Genomic DNA, 12,974 nt, shown 5'->3' with positions numbered 1-12,974 from the left:
CCTCAGTTATAAAACAGTATTAGAAACAAAGATTAATGTTATATTCATTATAGGATTCTGCTAGAGAGATGTTATTGCCAGCCTGGTTTCTCGTTTTCTCCCTCTTCCCCTATTCCCTCCTCCATTTTACTTTTCTTGTACTATAGCCTCTTAATTCCTTATCATTCTGTGCAAAAATTCTGTCTTCACAGCTGTCTCTTTCTGAGTATCTATAGGAAGCCTTCTTAAGAAAATTTCAAATCAATTTTATATATCATTCAAAAACAGAAGTTAAAAAAAAACAAAGTTAAAAACATGTATGTCAACAAATTTGATGTAAGTCCAATATAGAGACCATAGTAGGGTCATTTTGGATATAAGGGTATTTCCTAGTGTCTAGAATTTTGAAAACTACACCAAGCATACTTACAAAGAAGTATTTTGATGTTACTGTGGACAGTAACCAAAAACAGCATTTTAATAGTCTGTGTCTGTGAGGTTAGGTAAATCACAACTGAAAGGGAGTGATGGTAAGTTTGGTCAAAATTGAATATAATATTACTAATAATGGAATTCTTGCTATATTGATTACACTATTTCAATTGTAATGTAAAAATAGATGAGTGATTATATGACCTAAGGGTTAGCTCTTTACTTTGTTAAGACTCAGATTTCTATTCAAGAAAATATGAATATTTATATAGAACATCTGTTTATTTATGATCCCTTAGCCCAGATAGCAATAAGTCAACAACTTTTTAGGTAGACACCACTTTCTGCAATCTCTGTTGCTCTTTTCCTGCCTCATGTGTTCTTATTATTCCATTTATAGTTAGCTTGGCTTTTTTTTTTTTTTTGGAAAATCTTTCCTAAATCCATTCTTTGGCTTTATATACATTCTTCTTCATTATAAAATTCTCAGTGGTTGCTTAAGGGACTACAGAATGTCTTATTATTCTACTTAAAATCAATATTTAACCACTTAATGTAAAAGATAAATAACAGTGTCCTAGTATAATTTTATATTCCTTTCCTTTATATTATTTCCCAATATTTTACATTCACACACCACTATTTATCCTACTTTATACTGTTTAATTTTGTTTTAAATAATAAGTTATATTCAGTTTACCATATCTTCTCCATCTTCTCTGTGCAGTTATGATCAAAATAGAAGCCATACCTCTTAAGACCAGCTTCCTGACAAAGTTTCCCAGCAAGTTTTGCTCTTTATACTAGATAGCATCTTTAACATATTTGAAATAACCTTTAATTATTCTGTTCTGTTAATACAGTATATTCACAGACAAAGTATCATTTCTTGAATGCTTCTATGTATTTTAAAACTTTATTACTGAAATTTTGACTTGGTTTGCAAATCGTATTTTTCAAACCCACAACCTGAATCATTGACAACAAATGGTAAGGATTCATGCTTCTTATGTGCAATTTTTGAAATCCCTAGAACTCTGAAAACCATGATATTTTTATAACTCACTTGGTAGCAAAACATAAACCTATTTATAATTATCTCAGGATAAAAGCTGACATTTATGAAGTTATTTATAGTCCATTGATAGAGCAGAGTGTGACATGTTCATATGTTCTGGTGTAGAAATATTGATGTGTTAATTAAAGATTGCTGTTGCACAGCACATTGAGACATAATATTCATGTAAACTTTTGTAAACTCAAAAACTCAGGAGTCCCCAAAAATCAATTTTTAATATTAAAGTACTATGGTTTAATAGTACTCTCATCAGAAATAAGGTTTAAAAACAGTAACCAAAGAGTATTCTTAAACAATCTTAATGGATGAGTCAGAATTGATTTCTGTATCTTATGGTTTAAGTGTAAAATATCTTCCATGTGCTCCTGAGTTTGTTCACTTTGTCTTGGTCGTGGATATGTTACGAGAGATTGTGGAATCTCTAGCAGGTAAGAACTAGCTGGATCATAAGGATCCCAAGGATCCCAAGGGAACAGACTTGAGCGTCTCATACTGCTTCTACTTCTTGTCCTACCTCTGTTCCATGACCAAGAAGCCTTATATTCTTATAACCATAAGTATGAGATATTATGACTACCCTACTCTCTGTCATCCATGATAGATTATAATCACACAGTGGAAGCCAAAACATTCTTTTTCTTTTCACTTTATTTGTCAAGTATTTTGTCATTTACCAGAAACTCACAGAAACAGAAAATTGATACTGAGAAGTGGGATCATTACTATGACTACCTGACCTAGTGCTTAAGCATTTGGAAGTGGTTTTTGATAGGAGTATGGAAGAGTTGGGATCTGTGTCGAAAGGGACACAGAATCCTACATGCAGAGAACAATAAGGAATTTTGAAGGGATTTGGGAAGATCACAGAACAAACAGAGATGTGGATACTAAAAGCTATGATAATGCGGTTTTAAAAGGGGAGTGAGGTTGTCCAGAATTGGGATACTAGCCATTTGAGTTAAATGCTGTTAAAGAATCTTGCTGTGTTCTGAGTAATGGAATTAGAGTGATTTCCAAAGTAAAGGACTAAGTTGTGTGGAGAAAGGAAAGAAGAACCTGGGCTGATGAGGTATTTCAATTGTCCGAATCATAAGATCTTGAACATCATAATATCAAAGTTGTGGCTAGTTTTTGTTCCTGTTTGTCTTTACAGTAAAAGGGAGCACAAACCTAGGAAAACTGTGTAGTTTGGTGAGGAAAAACACGCGTGTGTAGTTAAAGTTGCAGACATTGTGGACAAAGTAGTTTTGGGCCAAGTAACTATATAACTTTAAAAATATAAAGTCCACTAAAAAAAAAAGCCAAAAACAGTGCAATAGATGCTATAGAGATAGGGCCCCACCCATTGGTAGCACCATGATATAATAATGATAGCATCAAGATATAGCAATGAAAACTTACTTTATAATCTTTTATTTATTAAGAGCATGCCCAAACAAAGAGCTCTTGGTTCAAGTCGTAATTCTAAGAAGTGCTTTCTCAGGTTCAGGCAAGAGGTGAAATAGAGACCTCATTACACCTGTGGTCCTGGTGAGATTTCACACTCTTCTGCCACAGCTGAAGTTGGTTCCTGCACCATGCATTCTCTACTGCTATGGACTGAACTCTCAAATCAATAGTTCAAATATATCCTTCCTTCTGTAAAGTTGCTTTCTGCCAGGTATACAATCACAGCTCTGAGAATAGTCATTAACTCACCAATTTCTTCCTTTCTCTGTCTAGGATCCTCCAGAATTCTGCTCATATAGCAGTATCCTTCATTACCTCTGGCTCCTCTGCTTCCTTTCTCAGATGGGAATTTCTTTAATCCAGTGTAGATGGAACTTTTTATATCACAAAACCTAATTCTTGAAAATACATTTCTCAAAATATATGTTTATTTTACTTTGATCTGGTGGATTGTGAGGCTGATATATAAGGTGAGGTGTTGAAGCCTAGAACACTTCAAACCTTAACACTCATTTTTTTTTATACTATGGCTTTGGGTGAGTCAGTCATTCAAGTGTGTGTGTGTGTGTTTGTGTGTGTGTGTGTTAGTGTGTATGTGTGTGTGTTGTAGTTCCATCGGCCCATGGGCATCTCAAGACTTCTTTCTCTACTTCCCACAGTAGAATTGTTGCAGTTATTGATATAGCTTACCATGTTAAGCTTTATTGTATCTTGGAAATTTGACCCCAGGTCTTCACACCAGCTTATGTTCTGTAACACTGTGTCATCTCCCTAACCAACCCAAATTTACCCTTTGTAATCTTTACTTTCTATAAATAAAAAAGGAGGATAAAAGATTGCTTAGTTCATATGATTTAGAAAGGGAGCACTTAGTTTAGTATGTGTTCTGAAGTACACACATTGACTAAAATATCAGTTGTAGATGGGTTCCTATTGTATAACCCCATTTAGTTGTATCTATATTTTATATATCTATTTAAATTAATATTATTTGTCAGTGATTTTAGTATAAACAATATATAAATTAGATGCATCGGCAAAACAAAAAGTTGAAATTATTAATTATTACTGTTTTAATACTGAAATACAGCAGTTCATGCGTAAACTCTAAGCAAATACTAAGTTGTAAAATTTGTTTGCAAAATAGTATGCATGCTATCATTGAAAAAAGTATCTATAATTTCATCATGCTTGAAGTGATTTGAAAAGGGGTGAGGAAGCAGTATCCCCTAAGTACATCTATCACAAATGTCTTGAAGTACTGTGAATGAAGCAGTGATGGTTTGCTTAATTCATTAATGTTTCCCACTGGGCTGGAGTTGAGCCACCAGAGACATTTTCTAATCATATGGTTTGTGGCTCTGGCTTGGACACATGATAAAAAATCTCTTGAGTTGGTGATACTGCTATCATCATTCTATTAACAGGAACTAGGGTAACACTGGTGTTGTGGGTATTTACAAAAGAACAATAAATCCATACCCAGGAATCAGAGTTTATATTTAGTGTTCAGATGTATAGTGCATGTGAAGTTTCCTTTGGTACTTAGAAAATGTTTCTCTTTCCCCACAGTGGACTTGCAGAAGATTTCCAAAACAGAAAATCATAAAAAGCCAGTTAGTTTTGCAAATGTCTAGGCTAGTATAAAAGCCCTGAAGTCTCTAGAATATAGGAAATACCAGGTTTTCACTTGGCCATGTGACCTGGAACTAGCTGTCTGCCTCTTGGCAGTGAAGCTTGTGTAATGTTGCCAGCTGTATGAAGGGCCAGCTCCAGTTTACTTCAGGAGGTGGAAATGTGTTAAACCGAGGCTGCTGGCAGAAGGTGTGGCCACTTGGATTGCAAGTTGAGTGGAGGAGGGGATTCATGTGTCACTCTCTTGGCAGGACTAGCTGCAAACAGTATGCAGATAATTCTTTGAACACAACTGGGAGACATAAATTGCTGCTAGGAGAAGAACCTGGAACCAAAGGATCCTTTGGATTATTTATTATGTGCTTTATTTTTTTTTTCATTTCTTTGTTGTTGTTGGTTTTGTACAGCAGAGTAGCTACCGACCTCTGTTGATAAATTCAATTAATTATTCCTTGTATATTCAAAGTATAGTCTTTAACAAAACTTAAGTCTTTATTGTTGGAGATAGAGATGAATTCTGGAAACTTTTCAGTACCTAGTGATTTCTCTAAAGGATGGCTTAATGATAAACAAGTTCCATAATTTTCAGTCACCTCTACATAAATAATAGAAAATTCAGATTGAAAAGCAGTTCGTTAACTCAACAAGGGCTCCTATTACAAGATAACAAAAGAAAGTATGATGTGACTCACCAGTAAGTAGAGTAAACAGAGCAGGAGGATCTCCACCAGAATCCTGAACTACCAGGAATAGAATTCTCCTGTCTGAGAATAGTGTTGTGATAAGAAGTAACCAAAGGCTGGGAATAACCTGACTAACATGCTCTGAGAGACCCAAAGGATGTATTTTTCTTTGTCTATAATAAATTGAGAATTTTGTCTCTTAAGTTTATGCCACTGAAATGTGGTGATGACTTTAAAAGTATACACTGAGTATTAACATCAGTGTTCTTTCTTGGCCACAGAGAAATAAGGCCATCCTTATCTAACTTGGCTCATTTTGGAGTAAGAGCTTTCACCAAATCTGCCCCAGAAACCTGAGTAACCAAAAAAGAAAGACAGTCGGGATAGAAAGTGACTACTATTCAGGCACTATTGTCCACAATGAGATTGTAACAGTACCTTCCTGGAGAGTCTCCATTTTCATCAAATAGGATCATATCTCCAGAAACTCCAGTAAAATTGGTTTTCATCAGGGAGTCCAAAAGTTTCCGCCCATCAATTGGCTTCATTGCGTCACAGAGCCCTGCATAGCCAGGACACAGTGACATCTGCATGTTGTGGAGCCCATAGGCCATAGAATAGATTGCATTGATCACAAATCCCATTTTGGAATCTTGAACATGATGCGTTCTCAGGGTCAGAGAACCTGTTGAGAAACAAGTTAAGGATTAACATTGAAGTATTACCCAGCTCCTGTCTATAGCTACATTCATAGATCTTGAAAAATGATAAAGAGCTCATCAGATTTACAACTGGGGACCACACTGAAAACAAAACAAAACAAAACAAAACACGTGTGAACATGTTCTCAACTCTTCCTCACCATTTGTGGTATTATTTTTAAATGATGAATTCTGGGATATCAACCCAATCATAAAACCTTCAACCTACAATTTATCCTGCAAGATGTGCTGGGATAACATTGATGCAGAACTTGTGGGAATGGTCAACCCGAGGTTACTACATGAGATGACCTGGAATCAGAGGCTGGATAACCCAGAGAACTTGCATAGCACCAAACAAGACTGGCAAAAAAAGTCAGTGAAATTATTTCTGATAATATTCTGCTACTCATAGATTATAGCCTAGTCCAATCTTCATCAGAGAGGCTTCATCCAGTAACTGATGGGAGCAGATGCAGCAACCCACAGCCAAGTATTAGCTCAGGAAACCTCTTGAAAATGGGGGAAGAAGGATTATATGAACCAGAGAGGTCAAAGGCACCACAAGAATGTGGCCTACAGAATCAACAAACCAGTGCTTGTAGGAATTCACAGAGACTATAGTTACAATTATGGAACCTCCATGGGTCTGAGCTACATCCTCTGCACATATTTTATGGTTATATAGCTTGGTGTTCTTGTGGAAGTCATAACATAGGAATTGGGGTTGTTTCTGACTCTTTTGACTGTTCTTGGGACACTTTTTCCCATACTGGGTTGCCTGGTCAGGATTTAATATGAGGGGAGGTGCCTAGTTTTATTGTAATTTGTTATGCCATGTTCCATGAGCTCCCTGGGAGGCTTGCTGTTTTCTGAAAGGAAATGAGAGAGCAATTGATCTTGAGAACAGAACAAGAAGTTAGGAGAGGAACTGGAAGGAGTGGAGAGAGGTGAAACTGTGGTTGGCATGTAATATATGAGCAGATAAAAGACAAACAAATGAACCTTGAAGAAGAATGTGATTCCCTAACAACATGAAGATTTGCTTTTTCCAGTGATTTATAACACTTTTTCCAGTGATTTATAACAGAATAACACTGTATTTTCATGTTATACATTTACATAATTTTCAAATTAATTTTCTACTAACCTATAATACTGTACCTTCCTGTCTTGCAAGTGTTCAAACAATCTTCATTTCCCCAACTGGCAAGTCTTCTTAGCTGAGAGAACTACATCCTGTGATATTTGGTCTCTACTATACTTATTTGATAATTTATCACCCACCTCCTCCAGACTCAAAGCATATTTTTGTAATCTATAAACTGTCCTACTAGAAGTTATGGAATAAAGCACTAAACAATGAATGTATTAATTCAGTAAATGTTATGATGTCAAATTCTACATGAAGTTGTATTGACTGAACAGCATGAAAATAGGTGAATGAAGTATGGGTTTGTAGCTAATGAAAGTCCTATTGCTAATAGGCTGATTTATGTTTTCATATCTAAAATACAAAGGTTAGGAGTAGTTTTTTTTTCTAGACAGACACATTAGCTTGTGCTGATACATCTATTTCTAGTATTTTTTTTAAAAATGATTATAAAGAAGTGGAAAAGGAGTAAGATATAAGTCACAAGGGGATAAAACAACGGCTGTGTAATATATAGTTTTGGAGTTTTTTCTGATTTTCATTGAGAACTTTACTTTGTTTTCTGTGGAAAATAGAATGAAAGCCAATAATGAAATGGCATAATTTACAGAATTGTGCTATTAGATACTAAGAGGTTTGAGTGCTTTACTACAGTCAGGCTATGAATATATAAGTATAAAAGTTAAAATTGCTAGCTGGGTGGATACTTATTGTGCTCCCAAGTACTTTAGAAAAGGAGGGACAAAAGATGAATCTTCTGTCTTATGCTAAGCACAGGTCGGGTAGCAAGCCATTAACTGACAAGTGACAAAACGGTTGTAGAAATTAAGGAAAGTAATGCTTCACTTATTAAACAGGGATACATTACTTTGTTTAACATTACAGTAGTAGAAAAAGAGAGGTGAGGAGTATGGGTTATGGACATCCTCATGGAGACAGGGGGGCAGGGAGGAGGTATGGGATGTGGAACAGTCAGACGGTGGACTGGGAGAAGAATAAAATCTGGAGTCTATAATAAATAAATAAATAAGTAAATAAATAAATAAATTTTAAAAAGAAAAGGGATGGTGAGTTCTGATTCAGTATACATATTTAAAACAGAACAAACTTAACTGATTGGTTATACCTTTATCAGATATCAGATTCCTTGTTCAGTTCCTGATACTATTTCCAATGTTTCAATTGTCATATAAATGAGGATTCTTTAAAACCAATACAATATGTTTTTCAGTGTGATGCAAATATTAACACAATTCATTGTTACCATTGCCCGAAGAGACATGTACTACTTTTATGATTCAGATATAGAATAATGCTTTTTTTTTTTTTTTCTGTTTCACAGCAACTAGGCAGCGGAAACCAGGTTTAAACCTTTGCAGTCTATCTTGAGTTAATCCCTGCGAGCTGGATGTTCTATGACTTTTGAATCTAAATCCAACTGAATCATCAAAGGCTTCCTGAAACATGTTAACCCTAACATCTTATAAAAAAAAAAGTTGATATTATTCTTTATTCATTCAACCTGCCACATACTTCTATAATACTTTTATCTGTTTATTTTCTTCTAATCTAACTCTTATCACAAAATTTTGGAGTTTGGAATGTCTTAATTATTTGGCTATTTTAACATTTATATTTATTTGTAGATCCAAAGTCACATTGAAAAACTTTAAAAACAATAAAATGAAAACCACTCTCTCTTTTTGATCGCTTAGGCATCTAGTACTTCTTTCAGGCAGAATTTTCTGTGCTTAAAAGAGATAAACAATATTCTAGCTTATTCTTTTTCCAAGTCTTTATTAGTGTCATTCATAGTTTATCATATAGAGGCCCTCCCACAAATGGTAGAATATTTCTATACCCTGCTTTCTATGCTGTACTGTGGAGCTTGATATCCTTTCCCTGTAGGCATGTATATGGCTGCTACATTATTTATCTGGCTGAAAATTATTCCACTATGGTCATAAAATTTCATAATAATGCTAGACTTTATACTTTTCCTGGAGTTACTAAAGTTCATTTTTATTGGTTAAATTTTGTGTTTTATACTTTCAAACACACAAATAATGCATTCTTGTTTCTCTCATACACTGTTCTCTCTTATTACCCTCCCACACCTCGCAATGCTGCCCTTTCCTCCCTACAAGACCATTTACCACATTCATTGTTAAGTTTACTCTTTGGCAGTGGTGTACATGTATCAGTGCATTCTGTTTGCTCTTACTCCACACCATCTTTTATTACCCTTATCACTGTCTCTCCTCCCTAGAGAATCATTTCTCACATTGTGGTTCCGTCTAATACTAAACACCTTAAACATAAATTGCCTGTTTTCAATGTGCCTGTAGCTTAGATCAAGGCCATACTTCGTTTTCATTTAGCTATGCTGATAGTTTTTTTCATGGGTTTCCACTACACTTTGAATTTTATGAGGTTCTACTTTGGGCACAGATGCTATCTCTGTAGCTTATCATAGGACCTGATGCATGATTGGCACTAGTAACAAAAGATGAGTGTGTGAATGGAGCCAGATAATTGTCAAGAAGCCCTGACAAGTGTCACTATATACCAGCTCCAGTCTTCAGTTTGTCAAATCAGATTACTTGAGAAATCATTACTTTATAGAGTAGTACTCATTTAAGAAAAACTAAACAATCCAAAAAATGTAACAGGATCTTTTCATGGATCTTTTTTATTTCTTGTTTTAGTTGAAATCTTTTTCATCAATGTGTTTTTACCATCTAATATAAATTAACCTCTCCCTCATTTCATGACAGCCAGAACAACATAGCAAATCGCTGGCTAAATTAATTAATAAATTAATTAAGACATACAAACTAATCAATTAATCAAGTGTTCTTTTTCTGTCAGGAAAATGAAGAGATAAAAATAAAACCCATGCTAGTTACTTCTGTTTTCTCATTTACTCACAATTTCAAGTCTATTACTTTCTTAACTTCCTCCCTTGAATTTCACAGATCTGTTGAATCTCATTGGAATACAGTGAAAATGCTTGCTTATCATAACAACTAAGAACTCGCTGAGGTCCATGTAATAAATGCATAAGACTGCTGAGGCTTTGAAAATGGAATTAGTAATAGAACTACAGGCCTGAGAAGTTAGATTCAAGCTTACAGATGGGAGTCAACCAGCTCATCTGCTCTCCGCGTCCTCCTCCTCCTCCTGCTCCTCCACCTCCTCCTCCTCCTCCTCCTCCTCCTCCTCCTCCTCGTCCTCCTCCTCTTCCTCTTCCTCCTCCTCCTCCTCTTCCTCCTCATCCTCCTCCTCCTCTTCTTCCTCCTCCTCTTCCTCTTTCTCTTCCTCCTCCTATTCCTCCTCCTCTTTCTCTTTCTCTTCCTTTTCCTCTTTCTCCTCCTCTTCCTCCTCCTCCTCTTTCATCCTCCGTCTCTTTTTCTTCATCCTCAAAAACTACCTCTCTCCTTATACTTTCTCTCTTTAACTTCTTTCTCTGTTGTCTCTTCTTACCTCTTTTCTCTATCTTTTTCTCACCAAACTATATAGTACAGGCTGAACTAAAAAATCAAGATGCTTCTGCATCAACTTTTTGAGTACTGGGATTATAGATATGTGTCAGTTCATCAGGCACTTTTTTTAAGTAAGTATTGTTCATATGGTTTAAACTGCATCAAGATTGCATAACATCAAATTTGAAGTTTCCAGAACATGGGCTGAGAGTAAGTGGGAGAAAACAAAAACTGTATAACAACATATGTGTGATATAAAAGTCTCACCAATATTTACATTTTTATATTTATATTTCTAAGCTATATGCTTTCATTAGTTTAATAGTCATTCTTCAGATGTCTTAGTAGAACATTCAGAGTTATAGTTAATTGTTTTTGCTGTTGCTGCTTTGGATCTAGAGGAAGTTTCTTCTTCATTAGTTTTTATTTCATTAACTCGTTCAAAGATATTTACATTATTTGTTATACATTAATCTATTGGAGTCTTATTGCATGTCAGATTGTTGCATACTGGTGATACAAACATGAAAAATAAAATCTTTAACCTCAAAAACAAAAAGCAAGTACAGGCATAATGATAGAAGCTTGTTAGGAGTCATTAAACCTAATATTACTAAGCTAATTGAAATCGTATGGGTGTATGTGATAAAAGAATCTATTTCATTCAAACTTCTTTTCTCACTCACTAAACTGTAAGAAAGAACAGAAATATTAATTAGTTGGCATGATGATGCTACAAAGAACCCAACTCCTTTAGCAGTGTTGACATAGCTCAAGGTCAGACCCAACTTGACTCGAGGTTCTCTGCTAACCCACATTGTCAGCTATTCATAACCATCTTTGAAGGAGAAGTAAAAGCAAAGCAGGCCTAAACATTTTCTTTTATCTTTATTCTAAAGTGGATCTTGATATATAAGCTTTCGTATTTAGGGCAAATTTTATCAGCATATAATCAAATCAGTAATCTCCAACAGGATTAATAAATTAAAAAACCCTCCAATCTGTGATTACATTAATTTTGCAATCCACAGAAAGTAGTTTTTAATTCACCCAAGGCAAAATAACTTTGAAGCTTTAGTGTGTGTTAAGCAAAGAAAAATAAGACCACACCAGGAAGGCAGAGCTTGTGAAGGTTTGCATATTAGGAATTTGTGAGATTATCTATCTAGTCCAAATGCTACAGAAAGAAAGCACTCAGGCTGTGCTAAGTATTCAGAAATAAATGGAGTGGCCTAAGTGCTAGTTGATAGAAATATCACATAACCACTTATGTACACTCAGAAATAAAGACTTAACCATAATTTCTTTATTGTCACCCAGTGAAAACCAACTCTCTACATTAATGACATCTCCTTAGTTTCTGAATTCATTTCTGATTGCAACTTCTTAGTTTGGTCCAATAAACTCAGTTTACAAATCAGAAAAAGAAGGCCAAGAGGTGAGAGATAAGTTCCCCAAGACTATTTGCCTCCTAATTCTTTAAAATAGTGTTTTTTTTTCATTATGAGAGGCAAATTAATTTTAGTGTTATAATATTTTTTATCAAATTAACTCATGACTCTGGGGTAAAATAATGAGCAAAAGTGCATTTTAAAAATAGCTCATTAATTCTTTATGTCTGTTCTTATTCTAACTCTTAAAACACTCTCATATTATTCCTATGACTTTCTGTCTACCCACTAGTAGGAAGAAATAAAAAGGAAAATACAAGGAAAGACAGCAAATCACGTTGAAAAAAGTAATTGAAAGTTTTGAGGATGTTATTGGGTAAGACAATGTAACCTTGTAAAGAAAACATTGTATAGAAGCAGGCTCATCAACTCTCGTTTATTTTTTTAAATTTATATAGTTATGCACACCACAATAAATTTCTGTTATTCAGAGTGGATGGAACAGCCATTTGTTTCCTGTTGTGACAGAGGTCAAAGCATAGCCCACAGCAAGTTAATCTTTTACCACTGTTTCCATGGAAATGTGCTTATATGTCCATTACAACATGCAGCAGTCTCTGTCTCACTGTCTCTCTGAGTGTGATGCATGTACATGTACATGTACATGTACATGTACATGTACATGTACATGTATATGTATATATGTGTGTGTGTGTGTGTGAGAGAGAGAGACAGAGACAGAGACAGAGAGAGAGAGAGACAGAGAGAGAGAAAACAGAGGTATCATTCCTTAAGAGTCATTCTCTTCATTTTTAAAAAATGAATCTCTCCCTGCTCTTTTTCAATTTGATGCCTCTTTTTGCACTAATTGCTACATGTACATACATATATGTACATGTATATTGCTACATATAACCTGTATATTCCATATAATGTTATTTTCTTAGCTGCCTGTTGGGCACTGGACAACCACGTTTTGTCTTTTTCC

General features: G+C 35.0%; 1 protein-coding gene across 3 annotated transcripts in view; it reads right to left on the bottom strand.

The window, feature by feature from the left end:
- Grm5 (glutamate metabotropic receptor 5) overlaps positions 1–12,974 on the bottom strand; it is a 483,575-nt gene that overhangs the window by 84,067 nt on the left and 386,534 nt on the right. For all 3 annotated transcript variants that reach the window (XM_034485471.2, XM_076937502.1, XM_076937509.1), the window contains exon 5: positions 5,695–5,941. In XM_034485471.2, the coding sequence (XP_034341362.1) occupies positions 5,695–5,941 (247 nt within the window). The remainder of the gene's footprint in view (positions 1–5,694; positions 5,942–12,974) is intronic.

This window comes from Arvicanthis niloticus, chromosome 1 (genome assembly GCF_011762505.2).
Source record: "Arvicanthis niloticus isolate mArvNil1 chromosome 1, mArvNil1.pat.X, whole genome shotgun sequence".
NCBI classification, from domain to species: Eukaryota; Metazoa; Chordata; class Mammalia; order Rodentia; family Muridae; genus Arvicanthis; species Arvicanthis niloticus.
This window is presented reverse-complemented; position numbering and strand designations above follow the sequence as displayed.